We start from the raw sequence: 14982 nt of genomic DNA, 5'->3' as shown, positions 1-14982 counted from the left end.
TTGGCCAGAGGCTGGAAGGAGGCTGCGGGTGAGGCTGGCTTGAGAGCAGTCTGGAGTTGACAGATCCGTCTTGCACTGTGCTGTCTCTCTCTTCTTCCCCCTCCCTTATCTCCTCTTCCTCCTCCCCGTCTCTCACCACCTCCTCCTCCCCTTCCCCCCTCTCCTCGTGAGCAGGCAGAGCCCGCCAGCGCCCCCCACTGTGCCCACTCTCGCTGCTCTCCTCCACTCTCTCTCCCCATGAAGGAAGAGACCACTGGAGTTTGCATGCACCCTCCAATCAAAACGAGGCTGGTAGGTACCCTGGCAGGGAGAGGGGCCTGGCCAGGAGAGGTGAGGCGGGCAGGAGCCAGCAGGCAGCGTCCCCCCGGGTGTGCACGAGCGCCAGACCTCCGGAGGAGCCCGGCCCACAGGTGCTCTCTCTCTGGGATGGATGCAGGGTTTGGAGTCCAGCCAACCCTGGTCAAACTGGGACCCACGGCTGTGGTCCTGCCCCTTCGTCTCTAGGTCTCAAAAACCCTAAAGAGTTTGTTCTCCTAGAGCTGTGTGATGAGCATAGATGCTTTGCCCGGAGAGAAAAATCTTAGTAGCATTTCTATGGAAAACATAAACTTTTTTTAAACTTGTCTTTTCCTGCCATTTGTCAAGATGGTAATATGAGTATTACATAATGACTTGAATCACCCACAATCCCAACCTAGCACAGCCTGTTTTTCATTTTTGCATGTTTCCTTCTAATATTTATTCGCATTTGTTCATAATTTTGCATAGTTAAATCACAGTGTCCATCTCATCTCCTGTTTTCCTCTTTGCACTTAATGTTGTATTGTTTCTAGCTGGTTCTCATTACCACATTCTGTATAGTCCATCAAGTGAATGGTCCACCGTCTCCCTAACAAACTCTTTTCTGCAGGGTGCGTGCTTTGTTTCCAGTTTGTCACTCTTCGAGGGGACACATACATCTTGTGTGTCGGGGATTTTATTTTCTCAGGCCAGACCCTGCTGGGTTCAATACTGTGGCTTTGGCTTTGCTCCCTTCCTAAAGTGTGGCACCCCCAGAAGAGCTAATGTGCTTTGCCACAGCCGAGCAACCCAGAGTGTAACTGCTGGAGTATCTTTTTCTTCTTTAGAGCAGGTATAAAATAATCCTTTGATGTTGCCAACATTCACATTTCTTCAGTAGCCATAATAAACCTGTTTTCCCCTTTTACTTCATGATGGTCTGAGTCTTATCTGTATGTTATTTTCACTTTATGGTTGGTTTCAGAACATCGTGTTGAACCGTGAGGCCCTGCGAGGAGAAAGGCTTCCTCTCGGTCCTTCTCTTGCTGTGCTTCAGACAGTCACTACCAGCAATCTGAGTCGGCCCCTGAGTCCCTGGGAATTTTGAGATGTTTAAAGAGACTGAAGGGAGTTTGGGGAAGGGGAACAGGCTTGGGCTGGGCATCTCAGTGCACACTGCAAGGTCATTGTCGTTCCTAGATCTTTTGAGTTGGGACCTACTCAGCTCATTCAGAAACCTTCAGCAGATGTGGGCCTGGTCTGATGTGTTCCTGCTCAAGCCTACCTTACAGTTGTCTAGGCCAGCTTAAAGACACACACCCCTCCCCCAAGGCCTCTAGGAGGCCAAAGATGAAATGATCCAAGAGAAAGAAATGGAAGCAAAGGCTCATTTTGGCCCGTTAGCTCTACCTGATCATGCCAGGGCAGCCTCCCTTTCAGACCCCAGCACTGGGCAGTTCCGATCACCGTGCCTTCTGTTCCCAAGGCCACGGTGGCGGGATTCTCCCATGCTTACATGGGTGTCCCTGAGGTTTCCCTCCATTGCCCAGAGTTTACAGGGAGTCCAACAACTAAAGTGAACAGACAGGGAATCCTCCTGGCCTGATTCGTCCAGGTGTCCTGGTACTCTGTCTGCTCAGCTAGACTGTGTTCCCAGATGTGCCCTCTCCATTCCTCACAGCTGCAGAGAAGCCATCAGCCGGCCCCCAGGGAGCCCTTACCTGCCTCATTATCCCTCCTGGTCACAGTCAGGGCGAGGCAAGTGTGGGTGCCCTGCAAACACAAGACTCCAGCCTGTCATCCCTGCAGAGTCCTGGCCCTACAGCGCGACAACAGAACTGCTGGGCAACGCTCCTAGGGACACCTGCTGCATTTCCTTAACAAGCAGTGAAGGCTCAGCGTGTGTGCCCTGAACCCTTCACTTCACATTTAAAAGTGTGCTGCCAAAGATGTCGTAACTTTGCTTTCTACCCTGAAAGTAATGCTCTTCTCTGTCTCTTTTTTGAAGATAAAGACATTCCCGGCTGATACAGTGACCCCCTTTCCTGATCCTTTCATCACAGGGCCGCAGTTTACCGTAAGTAGATCCGGAAAACGGATCTGGGTTTTAAGACATTGTTTCCATGTGGCATGCTTTTCTGTGGATTGCCAGTCAGCAATGCCAACAGCTTCTTTGGATCACTGTGAACTCTGTAAGGTTGGGAGGGAGCTGGGGTTTGTGGTCTGCCTCTTCTCGTTATTTCGTTTTATTGAGGTGAGCTTCATGTAATGTGAAATTAACCACTATAGACAATTCAGTGACACTGAGTACATTCAGTGTCATGCAACTACCACCTCTATCTAGTCCTAAAACCTTTTCATCACTCCCAAAGGAAACCCCATAGCCATCAAGCAGTCACTCCCCACTGCCCCTTTCCTTCTGGCCCCTGGCAACCACCAGTCTGTATTCTGTCTCTTTGGATTCATCTCGTTTGGACATATTCCTTATAACTGGAATCATATATATGTGACCTGTTGTATCTGGTTTCTCTTCTCAGCATGTTTGTAAGGCTCGTGCAGGATGTATCTCAATACTTAATTTTCTTTTTATGGCCGAATAATATTCTGTTGTATGTACACACCGCAGTTTGTTGCTCCCTTCATTCATTGATGGATATTTGGGTTGTTTGCACCTTTTGGCTCTAGAGAATAAGGCTGCTATGAACATGCATGTACATGTATTTATCTGAGTCCCTGTTTTCAATTCTTCTGGGTTGGATGTCCATCTTGATAATGGTGTGATTTAAGGTTAAGTTACTTTACCGCTCTGAGCACCAGTCTCCTCTTACTTAAAGTGGAAATAGTAATAAAAATATCCTTCTCATATCCAGTTGAGGCAAGGATCAAACGGGACCAAGAACTTGAAAGTACTTTACCGACCACAGACCATCCCACAAATGTCACGATTGGTGTTTCTCAAGGCTGGAGAGGCAGGGTGGTGTAATTAGCAAGAGCAGGTAGTCATGACAACCAGCTTCATGTTCCCACCACTCTGTCGCTGAGCAGCTTTTTTAAATTCTCTGCAAACTGTTGAAATGTTTTTAAACATTGAAATGTTGTAGTTTCCTCATCTGCAAAATGAGAGAGTTCAATGCTTTTCAGGCTTCTTTTCAGCTGCTCAACTTTTTTCCTTAAATAAAAGCTTCTGCAGAAGCTCGCTATCCAATGAGCTGCTGTATGGAGCAGAAGTAGAGAGTTCAGGCTCCCTCCTCTTTCCGAACCTCACCCTTTCCTCCTCCCAGGGATCAGAGTTTGCAATTCCTAGAATCAAGTGGTCCCTGACACTCCTTCCAAAGGAAGATTTCTGGCCAGTCTGGAGGATCTGCGAGGTGGGCTGTGAGGTGGCCTAGGGGTAGCTTGAAGTGCAGTCTCGCGAGCTGGAGGATGGTCACTACCTGGAGTGGCTTCAGCCACATGGAGAGCAAAGGAATCAGCAGTGGCTGATTCAAGTTTCAGAGGATAGACAGAGGTGGGAAGGTGTCCAGCAGTCCATGCAGAGGCTTTGGATTGTTCAAGTTCCTAGAACAGTCCATTCTAGGATCATGATCTGCCTTCAGAACCTGCCTTTTAAGAACCAGAGGGCAGAGACACAGGGGCTGGGCCAGCCTGTTAAGTGCTACTACCCCGCCATTCATCCAGCCCCTGCAGTTTGGCTGGGCACAGCTCCTCAGCTGGAAGCTCCAACTCCACTTCCTCCGCTGGCCACGATGGGCACTCTGGCCTGCTGCCCAGCCTTGGCAGTGCTGTGAGACACCCAGGGAAGCCCTTCCTGAAAAGCTGGGGGCCGAGATGGAGCAGGAAACCAGTGTCAGAAACCACGCTGAGACTTTTAAGAATGGGGCAAGAGTGGCTTAAAGGCAGCTGAAGCAGGCAGAGGGAACAGCATGAACCAGAGTCCTGGGGCAGAGGGGTCAACCCACATTTAGGGGATGGAAATGAAGGCCAGTGGGCCTAGAATGCAGAGAGCAAGTGTGTAGGGCATGGGAGAAGGGAAGGGAGGAAGACAGGGACAAACCCTGTAGGGCAAAACCATGCTTGGCTTTGTGTGCCAAAGCAGGGACTCTGATCTGTATCCTGAGAGCAATGGGAAGCCTTTGAGGGACTTTGAGCAGGGCAGTGACAGGGCAGCTGCATTTGGAAATGATCCCTGTGATGGCAGTGGGAGACGAGCTGGGTTCCGGCAGCGTGGACTCAGGGCACTAGTCTAGAAATCTAGGACAGCAGAAAGGAGAGAGAGCAGAGAGCTTGACCCAGAGTGGTGCTGATGGTGGAGGTGGGGAGGAGTGCACAGATCGGAGAGAAGCTTAAGAGACTGGTAAGGAATTGGGTTGGATGAGGAAGAGGGAGGGTCAAAAATGGCTCCCAGGTTTCTGACTTGCAGAATGTGGATAGAGTGGGTCCATTCACTGAGATAAGGAGACCTTAGGGAAGACTGGAATGGAAGGGACAATGAATTTGCCTTTAGCCGTGATGTGTTAGAAATGCCTTGGAAACAGTGAGTGGGCAGTTGGATATCTAAGTCTGTATCCGGAGAGAGGACTAGACTGGAGATTATAATTAGGGAGTTACTGACAGCTGGATGGTAACAGAAGCCAAATTCAGACTTTAGCCTCCTAATTTTCTCAGCCCTGTGTGTCATGGTCTCTTCTCCTCCCCACCAAGGTCAAGACACTTGCCCTTGCTGCAGGGATGGCCTCCCCACCCGCCTCCGGACCTGTCCTGCCCACAGTCACAGGGCAGTTCAACAGCTCCGGGGGACTCCACACAGTTACTCTGGCAGTTGATCCAGCATTGACCTTGGGCCTGGTTTCAACAACCAGAGCTCTTTATTTGATCCCAAGACCAGTTTCTGCCTTGTGTTCCAGCCTCACTGCTCCCTAAGGTCATTCTTAAGTGAAGCTGGCTCTTTTTTTTCCTACTTTGAATGCACAGCAGTGGAAAATACAATGATTATTAGTAAAGTCTGGTGCCACTGCCTTGATTCATGCTAAGGCCTCGGTACTTATATCCACTATTATCTTTGTATGTAAGTGTCAATTTCCCACTTTTTCTGGAAAGAATCAAAATTGGCATCAAAAGCCCAACCTCCACCCACTTCACTGAAGCAACAAAACCTTTGACCCCGGCTCCTGTGTCAGGAAGGATGGACTAAGTCATGTTTTCAAATGACACATTGAATTTCCTGCTCATGCTGCCTGTCCTGGGTGGGCTGAGCCCTCTGCTCTATGTTGCCCTGTTTCTGGGACCCAGGCTAATGGAGCAGCTGTCATCTGGAGCATTGCAAGTCACAGCGGCAGAGGGGGGAAGAAAGAGGTGGCCAGATCACATACTAGCACTTCAATCTTCCAGTGGAAATAAAACATGGCACCTCAGCCCACATTTCCTTGGCCAAAGGAAGACATGGCCATGCCTAGCTTTAGAGCTGGGTGGGGAAGTGTAATCCTACTATGTGCCTGGAAAGCAGTAAGCCAGGATTATCTGGTGAAATACACAAGGGGTGGCTACAGCCCAGCATTTGTGAAAGCTCCCCATGGCAACCATCACACACTAGCAACTATACGATGCTCCAGTTCTCGTCATCAGTTCTTTGGCATCGTGCCAGCCCAGGCCAGGTCAGTTCTGTCTCGGGAGGCAGTTGTAAAACAAACAGGGGCCTGTATTTCTCAGCAGTGGTCTTTCAGGACCTCTTGGAGATAAGCTTCTCCCCATTGCTCAAGCCAGACATACCCTTACAGAACTACAACTAGACCTGATATTTTTGTGGTTTTCTGTGTTTCCCTAGGTGAGACAGCTCATCTTCTAATCACCAGGAATATATCGCTCATTTGATGATCAAAGCCTCTTATTTAGAACGAAATGTGAAAAATGTCTCTGGGTTTAGGGCCAGGAACTAGCATGAAATACCAAGTTATAAAATATATAGCCGGTCCTATTGAAAGGATATAAAACAAACGAAAAGTATGCATAGAAAAAAAATGCTACAAGGAAATACACTGACAGTGATAGGAAGGGATTATGGAATTTCTTCATTTACTTACTTTTATATATCTTCTGAGTTTTCGATGTAAAGTAATAAGCATATCTTGCTTTGTAATGAAAACAAGTTGTCATCTCCAAATGAGGCAGTGTGCTCTAGACCAGTACTTCTCACACCTTACTGTGTATGAGAATCATCTGGAGGTCTTATAAAAACAGATTGCTGGGCTTCATCCCCAGACAGTCTGGTTCCCAAACGTTTGTGTGGGGCCTGAGAATCTGCATTTTCACCAAGTTTCAAGATGATACTGGTACAGCTAGTCCCAGGACCATACTTTGGGAACCACTGCTATAATGGTGAAAAATACCAATTATGAAGTCAGCCTGGTTCTAAATCCTGGTTCTTGACGCTAACTGTGTGACCTTGGGAAGATTGCTTAACCTCTCTGAGCCTCACTTTCCTTTTCCATAAAACCAGTTCTAAGATTTTTCTACCTTTTAACATCTCTGAAATCAGAATGTTTATTATAGTAGTGGGCGTGACAAAGTTTGAATGGCCACTTTTTTCTTTCTCTGTGGCACATGCAAAAATGGTGCATCTTACAAATGATGGTGTCTAACGTGATGAAATATGATCTCTACCTTAAAGATTGTCAAGAGGTAATATATGTAAAGTGCTTAGCATAGTGCTTGGCACTAAGTAAAATCGTTTAATAAATCACAATTGATTGACTCTTATTAAAAAATAACAGAGACTGTGTGGTAAGGCTTAGGGAGCGGCTGACAGTGTGAAAATGGAACCCAAATTGAGATTGATTTCCTCTTTTCTGTTTCCTCTCCAGGCAGACTTTAGAGACAGTAAATTACAGTGCTGTCCTGGCCAGTCTTCCCCGCTGATTCCAGCCGCGACCCTGAGGCCTTTGACAGAGACCGTCTCCACAGTGCAGACCATCTACACCACACGGAAGCCTGTTTCTCTGGCAGCCAGGTGAGTCAGATCAGCAGGTACCAACAGGTATCTCTGGTGACAGGGAAACCAGGGCACAGGCTCTAGGTACGTTGTGTTTGTGACATCTATAAGCCTCTTATGCATTCTTTCATTCATTTATTCTCTAAGTATTTATTGAAATGTCTTCACCGGCTGGATAGTATTCTAGGTGGTAGGGATGTATAGTGAAGAAAACAGATGAAGGTGCTCCCTTAATGGAGTTTACAATTTATTGTTGGGGGAGGGGAGACAGACGTTAAATGTGTGTGTGTGTGTGTGTGTGTGTGATGGTGACAAGTACTAGGGAGAAAATAAAACCATGAAAGGCAACAGGGCATGCAGGGATGGCTTTGCCATGGTGGTGTTTAAGAAGAGAACTGAAGGTGGTGAGGGAGCCAGCTGTGGATTTGGGGGAAGAATACAGAAGCCAGAAGGAACAGCTGGTGCTAAGGCTTCCAAGGTGGAGCGAGCCTGATGTGGTTAAGGAAGGGTATGGGGGCTGGTGTGGCCAGAGAGAAATGAATGACAGGAGGGGAGGCCCATGAAGTTGAAGGTTGGGGCCAGATTGGGTAAAGCCTTCTTGGCCATAGTAGAAACTCTGATTTCTCCCCTGAATGAAATTATTAAAAATTTGGTTGTGCCTTTCAAGACATGTACTTCCTGTGGTGTGTGTGTGTGTGTGTCTAAACAGTGGAGATGAATTCCACACATAGACAACTGAGCCTGAGGGCCAAGAAGTCAGAAGCAAGCTCTTAAAGGAGCCAGTTTTTCTTCATTCAATTGTATTTATTAAAACATAAAGGGAACTCTGGTAGGAAGTACTCATGAAACCAATTTAAAACATGATTTAAAGAAATCTAACCCCTGCACATTTTCATTCATTCAAAAGGCCTTTCCTGAGAGGTTGCTATGTGCCTGACCCTGTACTAGGCTCCTGGGTTCAGAGACGAGTGGCACGTGGAATAGTCAGTCCTCTGGGGGGCGGAGAGTTGAGAAGCCCTCGGTCTGGTGGGAGAAACCGATAGGCAGCCAATCCCACGCCCTTGCAATGCTAGCAGGTGTAGGGGGTCTTTATGGGGCCTGAAAGAGAAAGTCAGGGACTGAGACTGAGAAAGAATCTGGGGCTGTTCCTATGACTTTTGAGCGTTTATCTCACTGTTTTTGTCACCTGCTCTTTTTCAGCGCAGAGACGCTCCGGCAGGAACTGGAGAGAGAGAAGATGATGAAAAGACTGTTGATGACCGAACTGTGAAGCTCTCCCCTTGTTGCCTGGAGGATGGCGTGGTGCCTTCTGTCTGTTTTCTTTCCTCGGGCTTTGTGTGCTCACTCTAGCACAACATACAAACGTGTGCTCTGTTTGCCCAGGTCTCCGTGGTTAGTCGAAGCCAGCTTCTGGCTTGACTTTTATTGGAGAAGTTGCTTTACGTCTCCTGAGTATTAGCGTTTATCTACTACTCAGTGTAGCTGAGACAGGATTTGGTAAGCCTAGGAGAAGAAAGATAGAAAACCAGGATTCCTTCTCAGAAGCACCTGTGTGTATATAATTAACAGCCACAGGGGTTAACATGGCACGGAATCCTTTGCTATAAATCTCAACCGTGTGATTTTGTATGATTGACACTTGCACCAAGCTTTGACTGTTTGCTAAAGTATCATTTTTAATGAGAGAATAATTCTTTACTGCTGGGTTTTCACTTACACTGGTAAATACACAGATCTTATGAAGTCTTTAACATTCATTTTTATTCAGACACCAGTAGGTGAACTAAAAAAAGAAAGTTGCAATTACCAGGACTGAAGGTACTTCAGCTTAATCTGAAATATAATTTAACTTGTGAATTTGTGGGATACAGGTAATCATTTGGGATACACAGAATTTGTTATTGAACCCAAAGTAGGAAATTATAGTTTAAATTGTCTAAAACTCCTTACAAGGTTAAGTGATTTGATATTTGGATTCATTTGGGTGTTCCATAAAGGAAAAATTATTTCTAAAGTTGATCAACTCATGTCCTGTTGATAGAACCTTGACCAGAAGAAATTTTGCTCTCTTTTTATATAGTTTCAAGAAATGTGTTTTTAAATTTTTATTATGCACTTGAACAACTTTGCAGGAATAAAAGAACCCCCCCCAACCACAAACTAGCCCTCTAAATTGTTTCCAAATCTTTCTCAATGAATATGCACACATTTTTACACCAACATGATCAGTGTGTACACACTCTGGTTACTTCCTACATCTAACACATATCTCCTCTTTTCAACACTGACCTTGCTCTCACCAATTTCAGTTTCTTTATATCCATGTAACATGGTTAACCTCATTTCTTGCCACTTTTAGATATTTGAGTTATATCCAATTTTTCACACTTATAAATAGTGCTGCTATGAATGTCTTTGTAAAAAAAAAAAAAATGTTCCTTCCTTTGGATTCTTCCCTTGGGAATATCTCCAAAGAGAGATTACAAGGTTAAAGAGCATGAAGTATTTTATAGCTCTTGTTTCATATTGCCAGATTGCTTTCTAGAAAGATCCAGTCTCTGGGTTGGAAGGACCTTAAAGGTCACTAAGTTCAACCCCACCGTCCCCTCTGAATGCTTGAATCCCCTCTACAGTATATGATGCCACCAGCAATGTGTAAGCATTTCCATTCACCAGTAGTTCTGACAGTATTGGGTTGTGCCATTTTTATTTATTTTTGCTAGTTTAATGAGTGCGTATAGTTGTACTTGAAAGGTTGTTTTATTTCATTAATTGCTAGCAAGGCTGAGCACTTTCCCGTGTGACGATTTACTAGCTGTACTTCCTTGTGTGTGAAGTGTCCATCCATTTCTTACGACCACTTGTCAAGTAGAACTGATCTCGTATATTTGTATCGGAACTGTATTTTTATGTTGTATAGTTTGCTCTCCTGTCCCTATCCTTAAAACTGAATGGTGCCAACAATTTGATACTAATGATTATAAAAAAAAAGTAATGCCTCATTTACTCGCATTGTTGTAAAATGAGGTGATGTTAGCAGATCTTCAGATAACAGAGGATTAACCCTTTAAGTGCTGAATCTTTAATCTTTTAATATTTTTTTGAGGGAAATCTTTCTAAAATATATTACGCTCTTCCCTGCCTTAGTAGACAGAGTACACTGGAGAGTATTTAACCTTTTCTTGATGAGTCATGGTCATCATTGCAAACGTCAGCCCCTTTTGTACCTTGGTGTGGTGCAGTGATGTCATCAGGAGCTTTCAAAATGTGTGGGGCTTGGCTTGCCTTTCACGGACTAACGCTCTTCTCATGGGTGGTTTGCACTGCTGTCTGCTCTATTGGTGAAGCTGCCTGGGGCGACTGTAGTATTTGGGAACTTTTCCCCCCTCATACTTCACGGCCCCTGGCTGTACTTTTAAAACAGCTTTAACCGTTCTTTATGTCGTGTACACGATACAAAATGTGTTCCTGTACAATACGGCGGAGATATCTGTGTCTGGGGTTGTCACCTCTTGCCAATCCCTCCTCTTCTAACCTGCTTTCTGAGTCTTCTGCTTTTCGCTTCCTGCTCTCTGATGGAAACCTCCAGGGCAAAACTGAATTTTTCTTGAGGAAGCCAGGAAACCCAGTGTTACATATATGTCAGGTGGGCTTTGCTTCTGAGGACAGATGCATGGGCTTTTTGGCCATTGTTTTCAGGAGGCTCTGAGCCTGCTGCTTCTTCCCCACGTCCCCCTGGGTTCACAAATGTTTCAGAAGGTGGATGTCACTGGAATTCTGATCACAAACAAGTCGGCTGTTACTGTATATGAAAACCCAGTACCTTTGGCAGCTCAACTCTAATCAGTAAAATCAAGAAGATTCCATTGTTTCAGCAGTTGTCTTGGTTATTTGCCTATGTAAATGTATGATGGATGCTTGGCATTGTGACCTGAGAAGATGACATTCTTTTGGGTGGATTCATAGGGATAAAAATGAATTGGTACAATTGCTTCACCTGTTTTTATATATTTAAAATAAAAATAACACTACCATATGGTCACACAACACATCTTATATCCAGGGGGAAATATCAGCTTACTGACATTATCATTTCAGAGCAAAGGCTCCCAACTGTGGGCCACAGTCTCCTGGTGGGCAGAGGGGCATTAAGGCAAGGGGCCTGGGAATCCTGCAACCCTGGGTTTGTAGATTGTAGACTGCATAGGAGAGCTTTATGTTTGGAGAGTTTAAAAACTAGGTCCTAGAGCATTCAGAAGATCCCACCTGAATGCACCCCAAATTTTATATTCCCAGAATAGCACAAGAATATTCTGATACCATCTTTATCTTTCTTTCATCATCTCAAAGATCACAGCTTTTTAAAACTTGAAATTCACCATTTTAACCACTTAAAGTATATAATCAGTGTTTTTTTTGTTTTTTTTTGGTATATTCACAATGTTGTGCAAACATCACCACTATCTAATTCCCAAACATTTCCATGATTCCAAAAAGAACCTCCATCTCTATAGTCACTACCAATTCTCCTTCCTCCTGTCTTCTAGCAACCACTATTTTACTTTCTGTCTTTGGATTTCTGCCTATGGATTTGCCTATTCTGGACATTTCATATAAATGGAATCATACAATATGTGGTCCTTTGTGACCAGTCTTTCACTTAACACAATGTTTTCAAGGTTCATCCATGTTGTAGCATGTATCAGTACATCATTCCCTTTTAATGGCTGTATAAATTTCCATTGAATATCTATGCCATATTTTGTTTATCTGTTCATCTGGTTGATAGACATTTGGCTTGCTTCCACTTTTTGGCTATTATGAATAATATGAACATTTGTGTACAAATTTCTGTGTGATCATATATTTTCAGTTGTCTGGGGTATATAACTGAGATTGGAATAGCTGGGTCATATGGCAACTCTATGTTGAACTTTTTGAGGAACTGCCAAGATCACAACTTTTATTTCATAAACAATCAAGAATGAAAAGAAATCACATACATTACTAGACAGTTAGAAGCATGGGCGATCTGTCGTTACTAGTCAGATATTAAGATGTAGCACTGATTTGGTGGGGGGTGGGGCGTTGGGTAAACTTTATAACAGAAAAAAGTTGTCTTAGAGAAATGGCTTTGATGAGAAGAGAAAATAAAGGTGCTATCTTTCTTTTTAAAATGCAAATGAAATTAAACTCAGGTTTATCTCTAAGTTCTTGTTTGAATAGCCAACTCTTGTTCAGGAACTGGTCTCAGAATGTTCAGGAAAAGTTCTTCCTTGGAAAATGTGTACAAAAGAGAAAACCACAGTATTTTTTGTGGATTCACATCACTGGGGAGCAGAGGGTCTACATAAAACCAGGGATGTAACAAAGTGGGGAATATGTGCTGAGGGTGAGAACAGGCCTCCAATTTTTCAAGAAAACAAAAAGAATAAGAAAATCCCAAAAGGCAATTTAAATGGATGGGAAATAACCTCATGGAAGTAAGCGGCCAAGTCTTTGGGAATTGGAAATTGGAGTAGGTTCTAAGGCCCTGGGGTGGCATGCAGACTTTAAGTGACCCATGAAGGTTATGGGTATTCCCCCTAGAAAAATCCATATATCTGTCACACATTATTCCAGCACTCTCATTGGATCCTCACAACACACCTGAAGCCCATCTGTGGCCCCCTTTGAGTCGATGGACCCCAGATCCTTGATCATGGGTAGGTAACTGAAATCTGCACTTTACCTGCAAGCCTCATTTTAGGCTGTGGTTGCAAACCCTCCTCCAACACTACCGTCCAACATTCTCTGCAAAAAACAAAAAACAAAAAACAAAAAAAACCCAAAACAAAAACCCACATAGTTTTATCAGACCAATTTACCAGAAGAATGACCTGGTTTTAATTTGCCTTCTATGTGCACCATCACTGTTCATTGTATTAATTAAAATCAACAGAACAAAAAAGAAAGTAATAGATAACAGCTTGGATTCCCAAAGCAGAGAATCAACACCAAAACCAGAAGTCCAGTGCTTGCTTTTTTTGCTAAATGTTGGTCCATTTGTCCATTTTAAACTGGCCATATCTTTCCTGGCAAACAGGAAGACAAGAAAGACATTTCAATTTTTAAGAACAAGGTTTTTTTTTTTTCTTGGTTTTTATTTTTTAAAGACTACTCTTTAACAGATTTTCAATTGATTGGATTTTTAAATTTTATTTTAGAATTTTATCCTCTGCAAAGCTATGTTTTTTGGGGAGGAAGAAGTCTCTTGGTTTTGATTTTTAAAGAAATTATAGTTCATCTTACCTTTTTCAAGCAATAAATCTGATCTGTTTCTTGCAACAACTAGTATATTGGGAGACCTAGTGAAGCTAAAGGTTTCCATGAATTATACCTGGATTATGTATCAAAGATAAACATGTTTAAAGCTGATCCGCAGTAGCAAACACTTGCCCTCTGGGTCACACAACACTTCTCACTTTCCACAGCAATACCCTGTCTCCCCTCTCCCCCCGGCCAAAAAAGGTTGGGATCACGAGTTTCTTTTGCATATTTGTATTTCATAAAGATAGGCACATTTTTCGTGCCATTTATAGCATTGAACCCTATTGGTCCTCACCTCTATCATCTTACCTAATCCCCACTGCATCATGGAGGTTACTGATCACCACCCCACACAGTCTGACTTCTGGGCCAGCAATTGGAACTTCTATGCTTTTCTGCCTCCATGATTATTTTCTTTGTTTATGCCATAAAATAAAATTTTAAAGCAAGTTAGAATGCTGGCTCAGCAATACTAGCATAAAAGGAATTGTGGCCATATTTTCTAGTGAAAAAAAGCTCAGCAGTTTGAACGTGTTACCACTCCCAGACCGTCATTAGCAAAGAACTGTGGGACCTGGTACGTGGTAAGTGCTTGGCGTGAATGAATGAATGGCTGGGTAAACAGCTGGAAGTGAATTGCAAGCAGCCATTCTTGGAAAAGGCAAGGATTCAGCGTGGCTATCAGACATGGTCTGGGCCTGCCCAGGCTTATGCTTGCTTGCTGTGGGGAAACAGTAAACCAGTTGCCTAGTTTTGAAGAGGGCACGTTATACAAGGGCACCAGCAGCTTCTGCTGAATACACTCTCCGAAAGTGTAGGTGAATCCAGCCCAAAAGATCTAGGTTCTAGTTTCCCTCTCGCTCTGTGGGCCTCAGTTTACCTACCTATAAAATGGGGATCTTGCTGTTTCAACTTTTTCAGCGATGATTCCAAGAAAGTAATGGGTATAGTAAGTACTTTATATAAACCAAAAAGTGCTGGAACAGGGTGGGGGAGGCAACAATTCTAACAAGGTGTGTCCAAAGTGAACACTCCAGGGAGCACTTCTTAAATTTGGACGTATATTGGGATCTCATGGGGATCTAGGTAAAATGCCTGTCCTGATTCATGCGTCTGCAGTGAGGCTCGAGATTAGTGATGCAAAAATGCTGGCATCTGGGGATGCTAATGCTGCTGGTCTGCGGACCACTTTCTGAGTAGCAAGAGTCTAGAAGGGCCAAATCTGTGTCTGTGAGAGACTCGTGGACGGAGGCAGGAGAAAATGGAGAAAGGACGGCGGAGGAAGAGCGACCTCAACGGAGGGTGAGAGGTCGCTAGGGAAAAAGGCAGGCTTCGGGCGCAAGCGAGGATGCGCAGACCAAGGCCGGGAGGCGGCGGGTGCGGGCGGCTCCGCGGCTGCGCGGGCTGCG

General features: G+C 44.4%; 1 protein-coding gene across 1 annotated transcript in view; it reads left to right on the top strand.

Moving 5' to 3' along the window:
* The window catches only part of EPB41L4B (erythrocyte membrane protein band 4.1 like 4B), a 124474-nt gene extending 113222 nt beyond the window's left edge, over window positions 1–11252 (top strand). The window contains 4 exon segments of the mRNA XM_032478145.1: window positions 175–291; window positions 2288–2356; window positions 7137–7282; window positions 8465–11252. Coding sequence (XP_032334036.1) covers window positions 175–291; window positions 2288–2356; window positions 7137–7282; window positions 8465–8534 — 402 coding nt within the window. The 3' untranslated portion in view covers window positions 8535–11252.
* Window positions 11253–14982: the final 3730 nt, after the last annotated feature.

This window comes from Camelus ferus, chromosome 4 (assembly GCF_009834535.1).
Source record: "Camelus ferus isolate YT-003-E chromosome 4, BCGSAC_Cfer_1.0, whole genome shotgun sequence".
Lineage (NCBI taxonomy): Eukaryota > Metazoa > Chordata > Mammalia > Artiodactyla > Camelidae > Camelus > Camelus ferus.
The sequence above is the reverse complement of the archived record's forward strand: the minus strand, read 5'-3'. Positions and strand labels throughout refer to the sequence as shown.